The 16,978-nt window shown below is 37.8% G+C and overlaps 1 protein-coding gene and 1 long non-coding RNA gene across 2 annotated transcripts; both read left to right on the top strand.

Moving 5' to 3' along the window:
* Positions 1-274: 274 nt before the first annotated feature.
* Positions 275-4,348, top strand: LOC147644815 (uncharacterized). Its single transcript, XM_086840526.1, has 2 exons — positions 275-1,226; positions 1,347-4,348. The coding sequence occupies exons 1-2, from the start codon at positions 289-291 to the stop codon at positions 1,825-1,827; spliced, it is 1,419 nt and encodes a 472-aa protein (XP_086696652.1). The 5' UTR covers positions 275-288; the 3' UTR covers positions 1,828-4,348.
* A 6,416-nt stretch (positions 4,349-10,764) lies between these two features.
* On the top strand, positions 10,765-12,410 carry LOC147644814 (uncharacterized). Its single transcript, XR_015273378.1, has 2 exons — positions 10,765-10,861; positions 10,985-12,410. It is a non-coding gene; the product is annotated as an uncharacterized LOC147644814 (long non-coding RNA).
* The last annotated feature ends 4,568 nt before the right edge of the window (positions 12,411-16,978 follow it).

Below are 16,978 nucleotides of genomic sequence, written 5' to 3'. Positions count from 1 at the left end.
ACAAAATTTATAAAGTGCAAACGTGCAAAAGTGCAAAAGTGCAAAACTACAAAAGTGTAAAAGCACAGAACAGAAAAACAAAAATAAATAAATTAAATAAAATTAAAAACTAAAATAAAAATCAAATAAAAAAACAATCAACAAAAAACAAAATCATCATCATCATCATCATCATCATCATCTTCATCTTCATCATCATCATCATCATCATCATCATCTATCTTCATCTTCATCTTCATCACCATCATCGTCATCAAAATGTATGCCAACAACAACAACTACAACAACATGCAAGGAATTTTCTGTAACTCCTGTCAGCAGAACCTTCCAATTAATGTGCAATGGCATCACCATGTTCGCACAGAACAGCACAAATATTTTGCTACCCGACCCCTAGATGGACAAGTAAAGCAAATTATTGATGGATACAAGGGACGTATCCTTCAATATATGTTTACGAATGAGGGAGCAGCTCTAAGGATTCCTGGTGAATTTTTGCATGAAGCGGGCCAGGCGCTGCTCCCTCATATTGAAAGAGTCCTCAGTTTCCATACAGCTTCAAAAATAAATTTTGAGCTGTTTGCGGAGTACATGTTAGTAAAAGAACATGAAACGCAAGTGGAAATTAAATCGTTCCAAAGTAAGATGAGTTTGGTTACGATATCATCCAACTTATTTGATTTATACGATTCCCATACGGATAGTATAAAATCGAAAATGGATGAGTTCCAAGAGAAGGACAGTGGATGGACCCTAACACGCATACTTAGGGTGGAGTTGAACATGCTTCAATGTGTTCCTCTCAAAGGATCGGAATATTTCGATCTACCTGCACGCCTTAAAGCCCGTAGAGCATGCATCAATGTACAGAACAAGGATGTTTTCTGTTTTAAGTGGGCAATCGTATCCGGATTAAACCCAAAGGAAAAGGGAGAGCGGTGTTGTGTGTATGATGTTGATATCAAATCAAGCATCATACACACAAACAACATCAGAATCGATTTCACTGGGTTGACATTCCCAATGAAAACGGATAAAATAAATGTATTCATCCAACAAAACCCTCACATAAGTCTTAATGTGTTTGGGTATGACGAGGATAAGGACACTATTTTTGGACCCCTATATACAAATGGAACTGAGAAGCAGCATCATAATTTGCTGTATCTGGATGGACCAACCACCGATATTCATGGACATTATGTGTGGATCAAAAATATTTCCGGGTAAGCACACTCAAAAAAAATAAATAAAATAAATAATAATAAAACAAAAAATAAAAAAATATATAAATATATGGTATGATGATAATTGACTAACTCAATTTTTTAATTGTTAAATTCCAGCCTCCTATCTTCACAGTTAGGAAAAAAAGGAAATAGGCGATGGTTCTGCAACAAGTGCCTATCCTTTTCAACGAGTGAGGAAAGGGCTCACCGACACTCCGAAAGATGCAGCAACATTGTGAGTCAACAACCGAAGGAAGGGGAAAAAGAGCTCAAATTTAAGAAAGTCCATCGCCAGCTGGAAGTGCCCTTCGCTGTGTATGCAGACTTCGAATGCATACTTGAGCCCACAACAATAGATGTAAGTGAAAAAACCCAATTAGTAAATAAGCATGTCCCGATAGCCTTTGCATATTATATAAAATGTTCATTCGACCCCTCGTTAGAAAAATTTGTATCTAAGACCGGATTAAATGTCGGGCGCACTTTTGTAGATAGTTTAACATCCGATTTGTCCGCTATTTACCAAAACTACATGAATTATGTAGTACCACTTCAAATGAGTGCACAGGATTCGTATGATTTTGACGAGGCCCCTTAATTGTCACATATGTAAGGGATCACTGCCATTTTACTGGGCAATTTCGAGGTGCAGCACATAGTGAGTGCAACCTTAAATATAAGACAGGAGATTTTATACCTGTTTTCTTCCACAATCTATCCAAATACGATTCACACTTGTTTGTGAAAGAACTTGGGGAGATTGATGGAGAAATTAAAATAATTCCTTTGAATAAGGAATTATATATTTCCATTTCAAAATATATTCCATTAGGGAAAAATAAGATGGAAATTAGATTTTTAGATACCATTCGCTTCATGCCCTCTAGCCTAGACAAACTTGCAGGAAATTTAAATGAAGGGGATTTCAAAGTTCTTCGAAATCAATTTCCAAACGTAAAAGATTTCTCCCTACTTCGTAGGAAAGGTGTATTCCCATATGAATACTTGGATTCTGATAAAAAATTATTAGAAACCTCTCTCCCACCTCGAGAAAATTTTTATAGTAAACTAACAGACTCCGAATGCTCTGAAGCTGATTATCTTCATGCCGTTCAGGTTTGGAGTCACTTCAAGTGTCAAACACTTAGAGATTATTTGGAACTCTACTTAAAGACAGATGTTTTGTTGCTCACAGACGTTTTTCAGAACTTTAGGGCTATTTGTTCAAATATCTACCAACTCGATCCTGCCCATTATTATACAACTCCAGGCTTGTCATGGGATGCGATGTTGAAAACTACAGGAATATCCCTCGAATTACTGACTGATATTGATATGATAACATATATTCAATCTGGAATTCGAGGGGGACTTGTTCAAAGTAGTCATAGATATACCAAAGCAAACCACAAATATCTTCAAGATTTTGACCCGAGTAAGGAGTCAGAATATTTAATGTATGTGGATGCTAATAATTTATATGGATGGGCAATGTCAGAAGCACTCCCTTATGGAAATTTTAAATGGTTGAATCAACCAGAAATAGAAATGTTTAATATTAATTCTATTTGTGATGAAAGCGAGTATGGATATATTTTAGAGGTAGACTTGAAATATCCATACTCGCTTCACGATGAACACAATGACCTGCCTTTCTGTCCTGGAAACAGACTCCCTTCAAAAACCTCAAAGACTCCAAAATTAATAGCCGATCTTTGTAATAAAACCAAATATATCATACACTATAAAACTTTAAAGCAGTGTATAGATAATGGCTTAGAGCTCGAAAAGGTACATAGTATCCTCGAATTCAAGCAAAAACCTTGGCTTAAAAAATATATTGATATTAACACAGAGCATAGGACTAGGGCTAAAAGTAATTTTGAGAAAGACTTTTTTAAGCTTTTAAACAACAGTGTCTACGGGAAGACGATGGAGAATAGCTTAAAGCGCAAGGACATTCGCCTAGTAACAGAATGGGAAGCCCCACCTGTGGGTCCCAAAGGTGGGCGTCCTAGATTATGTGCGAGGGACTTAATAGCCAGATCCAATTTTCATAGTGCAACAAAGTTTAGTGAAAACATGTATGCAATTCAAATGAATAGACTTCATAACGTTTGTGATAAGCCAACATACCTGGGTTTTGTAGTGTTGGAGTTATCCAAATGGAAGATGTATGATTTTCACTACTCATATATGAAACCCAAATTTCAGAATGCACTTAAATTAAACTATATGGATACAGATTCATTTATCTACTCTATTAAAACAGAGGATTTATATAGTGACATTCGTGAAGATGTTGCTTTAAAATTTGATACATCTGAATATCCAGATCAATTGGCTAGGCTATATAATTTCCAGCAGTGTAATAAGAAGCGCTTAGGGTTCTTCAAAGACGAACTGCAGGGTAGGTCAATGACTGAGTTTGTGGGTCTTCGCTCAAAAATGTATGCCTACACAGCAGCGGGTGTAGGTAGCGAGCCTAAAACATGTGTTAAGAAAAATAAGGGAGTGAAACGAAGTTGTTTGGAGAAGATTACTTTTAACAATTATAAAAATTGTTTGTTCACAGGACAACAAGAAAGTGATAGCATGTACATATTTAGGTCGAGAGGGCATGAAATTAGTACATTAAAAATTACAAAAATTACTTTAGATAATAAGGATGACAAAAGAGTTATAGGTGATGATGGAATATCCACTCTAGCAATAGGTCATTATAAAACAGTTCGTAGGGAAATTGAAGGCTGTATGACAGCTCTAGAAGCAGATTCAAGGGTTTGGCTTAGCCGAATGTCTGCTCTAGGAAACACCCCAAATAATGAGGGTGAGAGAGGAACTCTTAAAAGAAAATTAGAAGATACTGAAAGTGCGCTCGACGAATTCGAAGAAAATTTAATTTGGCATTATATTTCAATGGATAAAATGAGAGATCCAAAAATTGTATTTAAATAAAAACATCATTTATTTTGTATTTCTAGTATAATAATTTATTTAAAAATACTTACTTTAAGACTAAAAATAAATTAAATCTATGTGTATATAATATTAAGATTAGAATAAAATTAAATCAATGAAAAAAATATATAAATAAATATCCAAAGGAAAACATAAAACTGCTTGTGTCTTTATTTCATTATAAAATTTCAGAGTTATTTATCCAGCTGTCGTCGGTTTTCGGGAAACCCAACCAACGTACAAGACATCTTTTTCCCTCTCTTTTAAGTACCTTCTCAACTAGGTAGGTATTGGGAAATCTAGTTTTTTTTAGCTCTTCCTTATAGAATCCACCCTTAATAGGATTTCCATTTAAATCTTCTAATAGATATGTGGTTGGATATGTATTTTGAACTTTGTATATCCGATTTCTCAAATACTCCCTTATATTTTGAAATTCGAACATTGTCACCAATTTTCAGTTTGCTACCTGTAAACATTTTTATATTATTGTATACCGTTCCCAAGATGTGTTTCTCATTCTCAACATTCACATCGATAGGAGCCATTTTTATAGTCCTGTGTATTTTGTTGTTGTAAAAGTTAATTAATTTTTTGTAGATTTCAACCCACTTATAGCTCCCGTTGTAAGAAAACTCTTTCCACATAAGTTCTTTTAATGTTCTGTTGAATCTCTCAACAATTGAAGCCTTTAAAGTACTAAATGTTGAATAATGATTTATTTGATGTCGTTTCATCAAAGACTTAAATTGTTCGTTAAAAAACTCTTTTCCATCATCTGTTTGTAGATGTTTTGGTACTCCACGCCCAGATTTAAATATTTTCTCCATTGCTTCAACAACATCTTTTGCAGACTTAGACTTAAGTGCTTCACCCCACGCAAATTTCGAGAATGTGTCAATTACTGTTAGTAGGAAGCGATATCCATTATTCGAGGCAGAGTACTTTCCCATTTCCACCAGATCAGCCTGCCATAACGAATTTATTCCCTTTGTAATAACCCTCCGACGTAGAAAATGTTTGCGCGCAGGAGCGTGTAATTCATTAATAATTCCTCGCCTACTCATTATCAGGTAAAAGACTATTCAATTATTTCGAAAATCTTATTTTTTCAATAATAGATGAGACAACAACCTCAAGTCTCTCTATTCGATCTTCAATATCTGCAGTTTTCTCATCAGGAATACTAACAATTAAATCTTGTTGATGTGAAATAATAGAATCCCTCAGCCTCTTTACAGACTTGTCGACATATTCCTTGTTGGCTATATCTTTAGCTTCTTTGGGAATCCCAACATTTTTTTCACGTTGAATATTAAAATTACCCTCTGTATCAGTATCGATTGCCGTAACACCATCAAAACTTTGACCAATTGCTTCTTGAAATTTTGTAATCAATGATGTTAAGGATACTCTCAACTCATGAATAGCTTTATCAACATATTCTTTGATGACGATGTCTGCGTTTTCTTTTGGGAAGCCACCATTTTTTATACGCCTTTTTTGTATATTAAAGTTTCCATCAGTATCTAGGTAGAGTCCCGTCTCAGTTTTCTCATATCGTTTTAAATTATTAGTGTTCTGCTTTTCAACGGTCATGATGAGTATAATCTCATTTGAATATTACAACATAAATATATACTAAATAAATATATACTAAATCTTTGGCCTCTCGGAGCTCTTCAATTATCGATGTAATTTCGTTTGCGTGATTTGTATTTCCAGCTGTTTCCGAAGCTATTAAAAGTTGAAGTCGTTCCACTAACTCATTTGGATCGTCCCAGTATACATAATTAGGTTTATTCCTTTCAAGTGTCATGAAACCAGACCCGGTTACGTTTTCTTTATCGCGTTTGGGTGTAGACTTGGTGACGGGTAAATTAGCTAAAAGTGGTTTGATAATTTGAGAATATTTTAATGCTCTCGTTCCTTTCACTTGTCCGTTTGGTAGAAAATTTCTTCGGTAGGCATTAGTTTTTTGTAAAATTTCTCTATATAGCTCCAGATCATCTGTATTATAATTTTTTGGAAGATGATGGAATATTAAAGAATATAATCCGCTAGTGAGTTTCCAGTTTTGCCCATCCTCAAACTCAATCGTATTATTTGATACATTTATTTGATTATTCCCCAACATTAATTGACCAGAGTCATTTTTGTATGGTCCATATGTTTTATCCAAAATATGATCTCGTGCTAGTTCACTAACATTAAAATTTTTTGAACTCTCTTCAAGCACTGAGGGTGGAGATCTAATCAATGGTGATGTATGGGGGGAGGTTTGAGTTGTGTGAGCAGTTGCTTGATTTGATAATACTGGTGATGATTGATGTGAGTGATGATCCGGTGGTGAGAATGAAGAATCATCATCTATAGCTGATTGGGAATAAAATTGATCGTTCTCGTCCACCTCATCCCCACCAGAAATATTATCATAATCATCATCACTTTTTAATCTCCAATCCAATGGTTTGTATGTATCATATTTGGGTTTTGAATTTTTTGTAGCTGCAGTGTAAAATGTTAGTTTCCTTTTTTTCATAAGCGGAGTTTTATTCTCTTTGTCAAATTCAAATTGATCATTTTGATTGTCTCCCTCTGTATTGGACAGGAATTTTTTGTTAATATTATTATTATTATTATTATTAACAAGTTCATTTAATGGATCAGTTATGGGTTTAAATGTTTCTTCCAAACCCATAATATTCTGGGTCTTAAATTGTTTTAACTCTGAAAACTTTTTTTTCAAAGCATTTCGAGTTTTATTTAATTGTGATAAAATATTTTGGTTCATTGTGATGTAATTTGAAAATATTTAAATTCGAAGAGTAAGAGTGGTTATTTCAGTCTTGGGGTTGGGAATGTACTGAGAAAAAATTTATTAATCATAAGCATATATATATATGGTGTGGTGTGTATAGAGGTGTGGTATTATCTGATGTAATAATCAGACCTGGTATTAACAGGTCTGATAAACAGACCTGGTTGTACGACCTGATCTGATCTGATAAACAGACCTGGTATTAACAGGTCTGATAAACAGACCTGGTTGTACGACCTGATCTGATCTGATAAACAGACCTGGTATTAACAGGTCTGATAAACAGACCTGGTTGTACGACCTGATCTGATCTGATAAACAGACCTGGTATTAACAGGTCTGATAAACAGACCTGGTTGTAAGACCTGATCTGATCTGATAAACAGATCTGGTATTAACAGGTTTGATAAAACGACCTGATCTGATAAACAGACCTGGTATTAACAGGTCTGATAAATAGACCTGGTTGTATGATTTGATCTGATCTGATAAACAGACCTGGTTGTACGACCTGATCTGATTGATAAACAGACCTGATATTAACAGGTCTGATAAACAGACTGGTTGTACGACCTGATCGGATCTGATAAACAGACCTGAGATTAAAAGGTCTGATAAACAGACCTGGTTGTACGACCTGATCGGATCTGATAAACAGACCTGACCTGATGAAGATTTTAAAGAATATGAAAAATAAAATTTTGAAAAAAAAAGATTTTCATTTCAATAAAATTGGATAAATTTGATATTTAGCCATTTTACTATACTATACAATTTTTTATAAAATTTTATGAAAATCTGAAAAATATATATATAGCTCCCATAGGAACGATCGAGAAATTAATAAAATTAAAAATTATAATTTTTCAGTTTTCAACAAATTTTCATCAAATTTGAGGTTTAGTCATTTTATATTATTTTTAAATTTTGTATTAAATTTTATGAAAATCGGACGACTATATCATATAGGTGCCATATAAACTATTGTTTGATGTAGAAGAAAAATGCAAATCTGTGAATGAAAAGATGCAAATATAATATGTATATGTCAATGAAATGAAAGCAGGTATTAATTATTGGTTTTTAATACAAATATATATAATTTATATGGTATGTTTATATTTATAGAATTTTTATTCAAGGCTATATAAATTCTGCTGCCGAAGTTAGCTTCATTTCTTTTTAAATTAAAATAATGTTGCCATCATCCCTTTTTATAAGGGTGTAGCATTTAGTATTAAAAAATAAAGAAGGCTATCTTCAATTGCATTGTATCTATCAGGAAGATAGATAATACATTGGCAAGTTTGAGCATTATATTTTGCACAAACTTGCCTGCTACCCTCTCGTGAAAAAATATTAAACTCCAATTAATGGGGAGTTTGTTAAAGTGAGTTACCTTAACCCTACATTCGTTAAGGGCAAGCATTAGCGGATCTGCTCGATGTCCCTCAACAGAGATTGAGTTCTCTCTGTTTCCCTTCGGGTAAATTGGTGATGGTGGTGGAGGCGGTGGAGTTGGTGTTGGTGGCGGTGGAGCTGGTGGAGGTGGTGGAGATGGTGGGGTGGAGCTGGAAAATATAAGTACAATAGTATAAAAACGGGATTTTCGGGACCTTTGATGTCGGCAAAAGGGGTAATAAAAATGCAATTAATGGGTTAGCTGTCAAAACATTTAATTGCTTTGAGTAATAAAAATGCAATTAATGAGGGTTAGCTGTCAACCTGTCAATGGATGGGGGTAATAAAGATGCAATTAATTAGGGTCAGTGTATGTAAAAGGACACTTGTGAACAAGTGTTCAAGCGCCCCAACAAGGATGTGGATACGAGTACGAAAGGGAGGGGAGCGATCCCGAGCGATCCCGGAGCGTTCCCCGCACGTGTACGTTCCCACGACCCTCACTTAAAGAAAGGGACGGGGAAGCAATTGAAAAGGTCGCACCGCAGCGATCCTGGGCCGCATCGATCCCGTTCACGCACGTGGACGTTGACCCACAATCCTCACTTAAAAAAGGGACGGGGGTGGAATGGAAGAAGGGTGCTAACGGAAAAATCCACGCCCACGCTCTGCTCGATCACGTTCACGCACGTGGACGTTCACCCACGATCCTCACTTAAAAAAGGGATGGATGTGATTTTCCTTGAGAGGTATTGAAAAGGTATTTGTTTTCCCATAGAAGGAAGAGAAACACACAATTCCCTCCTTGAAAAGGATGAGAGGAAGGGGTTCTCCCACACTCATTGCAGTTGGAGTTGTTCGAATGTGTGTGATGACATATACAATTAGCTTATCTAAATAGGGGTGGTGGGTGAAAGGGATACACTTGTAACGGTTTCTCAGTGAAGGCGGAGCTGGCTTTAAAAAGGATGGAAAGGGTAAGAAAATGTCAAGTGTTTGGTATACATTTTCTGATTTTCGTGGGTCCGCGTATGGACTAGTTGAGTACTAAGAATCACTTCTAGTTGGCGGTTTGATCTATCCAGAGTGGAAAAATTAAATAAATTTTTAAAAGTTTATTAAAAATTTATAAAGTTTATTAAAAAATTTATAAAGTGCAAACGTGCAAAAGTGCAAAGTGCAAAAGTGCAAAACTACAAAAGTGTAAAAGCACAGAACAGAAAAAAAAATATTAATTAAATTAAATAAAAATCAAAAACAAAAAACAATCAACCATCAACAAAAAACAATCAACAAAAAAAAAAAAAAAAAAAATCATCAAAAAACAATCAACAAAAAACAAAATCATCATCATCATCATCATCATCATCATCATCATCATCATCTTCATCATCATCATCATCATCTTCATCTTCATCTTCATCTTCATCTTCATCTTCATCTTCATCTTCATCTTCATCACCATCATCTTCATCAAAATGTATGCCAACAACAACAACTTCAACAACATGCAAGGAATTTTCTGCAACTCCTGTCAGCAGAACCTTCCACTTAATGTGCAATGGCATCACCATGTTCGCACAGAACAGCACAAATATTTTGCTACCCGACCCCTAGATGGACAAGTAAAGCAAATTATTGATGGATACAAGGGACGTATCCTTCAATATATGTTTACGAATGAGGGAGCAGCTCTAAGGATTCCTGGTGAATTTTTGCATGAAGCGGGCCAGGCGCTGCTCCCTCATATTGAAAGAGTCCTCAGTTTCCATACAGCTTCAAAAATAAATTTTGAGCTGTTTGCGGAGTACATGTTAGTAAAAGAACATGAAACGCAAGTGGAAATTAAATCGTTCCAAAGTAAGATGAGTTTGGTTACGATATCATCCAACTTATTTGATTTATACGATTCCCATACGGATAGTATAAAATCGAAAATGGATGAGTTCCAAGAGAAGGACAGTGGATGGACCCTAACACGCATACTTAGGGTGGAGTTGAACATGCTTCAATGTGTTCCTCTCAAAGGATCGGAATATTTCGATCTACCTGCACGCCTTAAAGCCCGTAGAGCATGCGTCAATGTACAGAACAAGGATGTTTTCTGTTTTAAGTGGGCAATCGTATCCGGATTAAACCCAAAGGAAAAGGGAGAGCGGTGTTGTGTGTATGATGTTGATATCAAATCAAGCATCATACACACAAACAACATCAGAATCGATTTCACTGGGTTGACATTCCCAATGAAAACGGATAAAATAAATGTATTCATCCAAAAAAACCCTCACATAAGTCTTAATGTGTTTGGGTATGACGAGGATAAGGACACTATTTTTGGACCCCTCTATACAAATGGAACTGAGAAGCAGCATCATCTCAATTTGCTGTATCTGGATGGACCTACCACCGATATTAATGGACATTATGTGTGGATCAAAAATATTTCCGGGTAAGCACACTCAAAAAAAAAAAAATTAAATAAATAAATAATAAAACAAAAAAAATAAAAAAATATATAAATATATGGTATGATGATAATTGACTAACTCAATTTTTAATTGTTAAATTCCAGCCTCCTATCTTCACAGTTAGGAAAAAAAGGAAATAGGCGATGGTTCTGCAACAAGTGCCTTTCCTTTTCAACGAGTGAGGAAAGGGCTCACAGGCACTCTGAAAGATGCAGCAACATTGTGTCTCAACAGCCTAAGGAAGGGGAAAATGACGTCAAATTTAAGAATGTCCATCGCCAGCTGGAGGTGCCCTTCGCTGTGTATGCAGACTTCGAATGCATACTTGAGCCCACAACAATAGATGTAAGTGAAAAAACCCAATTAGTAAATAAGCATGTCCCGATAGCCTTTGCATATTATATAAAATGTTCATTCGACCCCTCGTTAGAAAAATTTGTATCTAAGACCGGATTAAATGTCGGGCGCACTTTTGTAGATAGTTTAACATCCGATTTGTCCGCTATTTACCAAAACTACATGAATTATGTAGTACCACTTCAAATGAGTGCACAGGATTCGTATGATTTTGACGAGGCCCTCAATTGCCACATATGTAAGGGAATTTTAGGTAGCGATAGAGTCAGGGATCACTGCCATTTTACTGGGCAATTTCGAGGTGCAGCACATAGTGAGTGCAACCTTAAATATAAGACAGGAGATTTTATACCTGTTTTCTTCCACAATCTATCCAAATACGATTCACACTTGTTTGTGAAAGAACTTGGGGAGATTGATGGAGAAATTAAAATAATTCCTTTGAATAAGGAATTATATATTTCCATTTCTAAATATATTCCATTAGGGAAAAATAAGATGGAAATTAGATTTTTAGATACCATTCGCTTCATGCCCTCTAGCCTAGACAAACTTGCAGGAAATTTAAATGAAGGGGATTTCAAAGTTCTTCGAAATCAATTTCCAGACGTAAAAGATTTCTCCCTACTTCGTAGGAAAGGTGTATTCCCATATGAATACTTGGATTCTGATAAAAAATTATTAGAAACCTCTCTCCCACCTCGAGAAAATTTTTATAGTAAATTGACAGACTCCGAATGCTCTGAAGCTGATTATCTTCATGCCGTTCAGGTTTGGAGTCACTTCAAGTGTCAAACACTTAGAGATTATTTGGAACTCTATTTAAAGACAGATGTTTTGTTGCTCACAGACGTTTTTCAGAACTTTAGGGCTATTTGTTCAAATATCTACCAACTCGATCCTGCCCATTATTATACAACTCCAGGCTTGTCATGGGATGCGATGTTGAAAACTACAGGAATATCCCTCGAATTACTGACTGATATTGATATGATAACATATATTCAATCTGGAATTCGAGGGGGACTTGTTCAAAGTAGTCATAGATATACCAAAGCAAACCACAAATATCTTCAAGATTTTGACCCGAGTAAGGAGTCAGAATATTTAATGTATGTGGATGCTAATAATTTATATGGATGGGCAATGTCAGAAGCACTCCCTTATGGAAATTTTAAATGGTTGAATCAACCAGAAATAGAAATGTTTAATATTAATTCTATTTGTGATGAAAGCGAGTATGGATATATTTTAGAGGTAGACTTGAAATATCCATACTCGCTTCACGATGAACACAATGACCTGCCTTTCTGTCCTGGAAACAGACTCCCTTCAAAAACCTCAAAGACTCCAAAATTAATAGCCGATCTTTGTAATAAATCCAAATATATCATACACTATAAAACTTTAAAGCAGTGTATAGATAATGGTTTAGAGCTCGAAAAGGTACATAGTATCCTCGAATTCAAGCAAAAACCGTGGCTTAAAAAATATATTGATATTAACACAGAGCATAGGACTAGGGCTAAAAGTAATTTTGAGAAAGACTTTTTTAAGCTTTTAAACAACACTGTCTATGGGAAGACGATGGAGAATAGCTTAAAGCGCAAGGACATTCGCCTAGTAACAGAATGGGAAGCCCCACCTGTGGGTCCCAAAGGTGGGCGTCCTAGGTTATGTGCGAGGGACTTAATAGCCAGATCCAATTTTCATAGTGCAACAAAGTTTAGTGAAAACATGTATGCAATTCAAATGAATAGACTTCATAACGTTTGTGATAAGCCAACATACCTGGGTTTTGTAGTGTTGGAGTTATCCAAATGGAAGATGTATGATTTTCACTACTCATATATGAAACCCAAATTTCAGAATGCACTTAAATTAAATTATATGGATACAGATTCATTTATCTACTCTATTAAAACAGAGGATTTATATAGTGACATTCGTGAAGATGTTGCTTTAAAATTTGATACATCTGAATATCCAGATCAATTGGCTAGGCTATATAATTTCCAGCAGTGTAATAAGAAGCGCTTAGGGTTCTTCAAAGACGAACTGCAGGGTAGGTCAATGACTGAGTTTGTGGGTCTTCGCTCAAAAATGTATGCCTACACAGCAGCGGGTGTAGGTAGCGAGCCCAAAACATGTGTTAAGAAAAATAAGGGAGTGAAACGAAGTTGTTTGGAGAAGATTACTTTTAACAATTATAAAAATTGTTTGTTCACAGGACAACAAGAAAGTGATAGCATGTACATGTTTAGGTCGAGAGGGCATGAAATTAGTACATTAAAAATTACAAAAATAACTTTAGATAATAAGGATGATAAAAGAGTTATATGTGATGATGGAATATCCACTCTAGCAATAGGTCATTATAAAACAGTTCGTAGGGAAATTGAAGGCTGTATGACAGCTCTAGAAGCAGATTCAAGGGTTTGGCTTAGCCGAATGTCTGCTCTAGGAAACACCCCAAATAATGAGGGTGAGAGAGGAACTCTTAAAAGAAAATTAGAAGATACCGAAAGTGCGCTCGACGAATTCGAAGAAAATTTAATTTGGCATTATATTTCGATGGATAAAATGAGAGATCCAAAAATTGTATTTAAATAAAAACATCATATATTTTGTATTTCTAGTATAATAATTTATTTAAAAATACTTACTTTAAGACTAAAAATAAATTAAATCTATGTGTATATAATGTTAAGATTAGATTAAAATTGAATCAATGAAAAAAAAAAAAAAATATATATAAATAAATATCATAAATAAATATAAATATAAATAGTAAAACATAAAACTGCTTGTGTCTTTATTTCATTATAAAATTTCAGAGTTATTTATCCAGCTGTCGTCGGTTTTCAGGCAACCCAACGAACGTACAAGACATCTTTTTCCCTCTCTTTTAAGTACCTTCTCAACTAGGTAGGTATTGGGAAATCTAGTTTTTTTAGCTCTTCCTTATAGAATCCACCCTTAATAGGATTTCCATTTAAATCTTCTAATAGATATGTGGTTGGATTCCCCTCAAGTCAGGTGTGTGATGCGACCCGTGCACACTGACCTTCAGGTTCGCAGCTGAGGGGTAAAGCCAGCTGTGTCTGCACGGAGCCTTCAAAGGGCCAGGCAACCCTGGGTCGTAAGTGGCCTTGCCGCAGTTTTGGGGCGAAGCTGCGGTCGACCTTCTTCGAAGCCCCAAACCCCCTCTGGCCCGCTGCGCTTGCCAGGTCGAGCAAAGCGGGCGTTCATGTAATGTAATGACTTCAAAAAACCCCAAACAATGTCAACGAAGGACGAGAAGGAGTTGCAGAGGCCGAGACTGGTCGCTGCATCTCACATTGCATCGGAGACCGACGGAGAAGAGTCGCAATCCGAGGGGAGAGCGAGTATCACTCCCCAATCTAAACACACAGGTGGGGCTCAGCTGAGCACCACCTCAGAGATAGCGAAAATGTCTCACCATCAGAGACGAGCGAGGGTCAACAGAGCCCGCTTCGTTCTCCGCAAGATAGCCAAGAATGAGGCTGAGGGCAAAACTGACCCTCGGGATGCCGAGGACAAGGCCAAATTCCTTGCGGAGATCGCGGAATATGAGCAGTACAAAGCGGCAAACCCGGCGGCGTTCCAGCCCTCGAAGGCAAAGCGAATTCGCTCACAGGAAGTGAGCGAAAGCGCACCTAAGAGAGCGAAGGACCCACAGGGTAAGCCGCGTGCGACAAACTTTGTCAGCCAGGCAAAGAAGTTTAGCGAGGTGGCCAGAGACAGTCTGGCTATGGCACTGGTGGACGAGCTCCATGACGACGGTCGCCTGCTGTCGGAAAAGTGGGAGGAGATCGAGGCCAAGTTGGCCGACATGGTGACCGACAGGTTGGTCAGCATGCCGACCGGCCCCATCCCCTCCTTCGACGCCTCAGACGTGATCAGAGGGCACCGGGTCATCAGGTGCGACGACGGGTTCTCCCGAAGCTTCCTGGCGGAGTGTGTGGCTAAGATTAGCGACACATGGGCTGGCCTTAAGATTAGGCTAGTCCACGCCAGGGAGATCCCAAGGAGACCCAGAGCTCGCATCTGGTTACCTAAGGGCCAAACTGATTGCCTGTCTGAAGGCCCAGAACCCAGATATACATACAGAGGACTGGACCATCCTCAGGGCAGAGCAGGTAATGAAGGCGAGCCAGCCTTTCCTCCGGCTGATTAACCAGCAATGTCTGCCCCAGCTGGAGGCAAACGACCACAAGGTCCGGTACGGCGTCAGGAAGGCCAAGATCAAGGTCTTCTTGGCCGAGCCGGACGAGATTCTGGAGGAGGTCGATGACACCAACAAATTGTTGGACGACATGGTCATCGACGACAAATCTCCTGACGCCACCCCCACCAACATCGATGTCGAAAATCGTGCAGATTAACCTAAAGCACAGCTCGCAGGGACCAGGGACGGGCAAGTCGCTGGACTGAGAATCCAAGGATACACACTACTGTGCACAAACTCGAATGGTAGGTCGAGAGCTTGCATTGTAATCAAGAATCATTTAAACGCTTTTCTCTGTCCCAATCTCAGCACACCTGACCTAGCAGTGGCCAGATTCGTGGCGGCGGATGGGAGCGGAGTCACCCTATCATACATGGCCCATGACGAGCCGGCCCCGCCTGAGCCGGTAGTCAAGCTGCTGCAATGGGCGGAAGCGACGAAGACGACCCTGGTGCTCGGGTGTGATGCGAACGCGAGGCACACGCTCTGGGGTAGTTCGGAGACTAATGAAAGAGGTGAGTCACTCTTTGACAATATTATATGTAGAAATGTAACGATATGCAATAAGGGTAATACCCCGACCTTTATCTTTCCGAGCACGGAAAATTTTCAAGGTTGGGAAGAGGTGTTAGACCTCACATTACTTATAGAACAAAATAATTACAGGGTCGAGAACTGGAGGGTATCAACAGAACACTCCTTCTCAGACCATAGATACATTTTCTTTAATATAACGACACCAGTTAAGAAACAGGTGCCAAGAAGGAACCCCCGTAGGACGGATTGGAACAATTTCAGCGAAATTGTCCGATCAAAAGTAAACGGCAGGAGGATCAAGACTATATCCACTGCAAAGGCACTCGACAAAGAGGTCGAGGGCCTAACTAATATTCTGAACAACGCCTTCAAAGAGACTTGTAAGCTAACATTCTCGAAGAAGCAATACCCAACGTGGTGGACAAAGGAATTGAGCGAGCTCAGAAAGAGCGCGAGAAAGTCCTTTAACCACAGCTATGTAACCCGGGATTGGGGAACATACAAAGAGGCACAAAAAATTTACAAGAAGGCAGTATACAAGGCCAAGAAAGAGTCCTGGCAAAACTACTGCGAGTCACTGGAAGGCATAAAGGACACGGCGAGAGTAAGCAAAATCCTCGCCAAGGGGCACACAAGCCCTACCCTGATCAACAGAGCAGACGGCTCTGCTACGACGACAATCGAGGAGTCACTAGAGCTACTAGTTGACACCCACTTCCCAGGAAGCCTCAGAGTGAACTCGGAACCCGAGGAGGGAACGAGCTCTCAAATGGATACACCTACGAAAGACATCATTACCACTGAGCGAATCCAGTGGGCAATAGATTCTTTCGATAAGTATAAAAGCCCGGGCCCAGACGGCTTAATACCGGCAATGCTACAATCAGCTAAGGACAGTATTTGCAAATGGCTAAAAGCCATTTACGAAGCTTGTTTAAGACTGACGCACGTC

Source organism: Drosophila serrata, unplaced genomic scaffold (assembly GCF_035046125.1).
Source record: "Drosophila serrata isolate PLE 108 unplaced genomic scaffold, ASM3504612v1 contig_89, whole genome shotgun sequence".
Taxonomy (NCBI): Eukaryota; Metazoa; Arthropoda; class Insecta; order Diptera; family Drosophilidae; genus Drosophila; species Drosophila serrata.
Note: the sequence above shows the minus strand (reverse complement) of the source record. Positions and strands in the feature narration are given on the sequence as shown.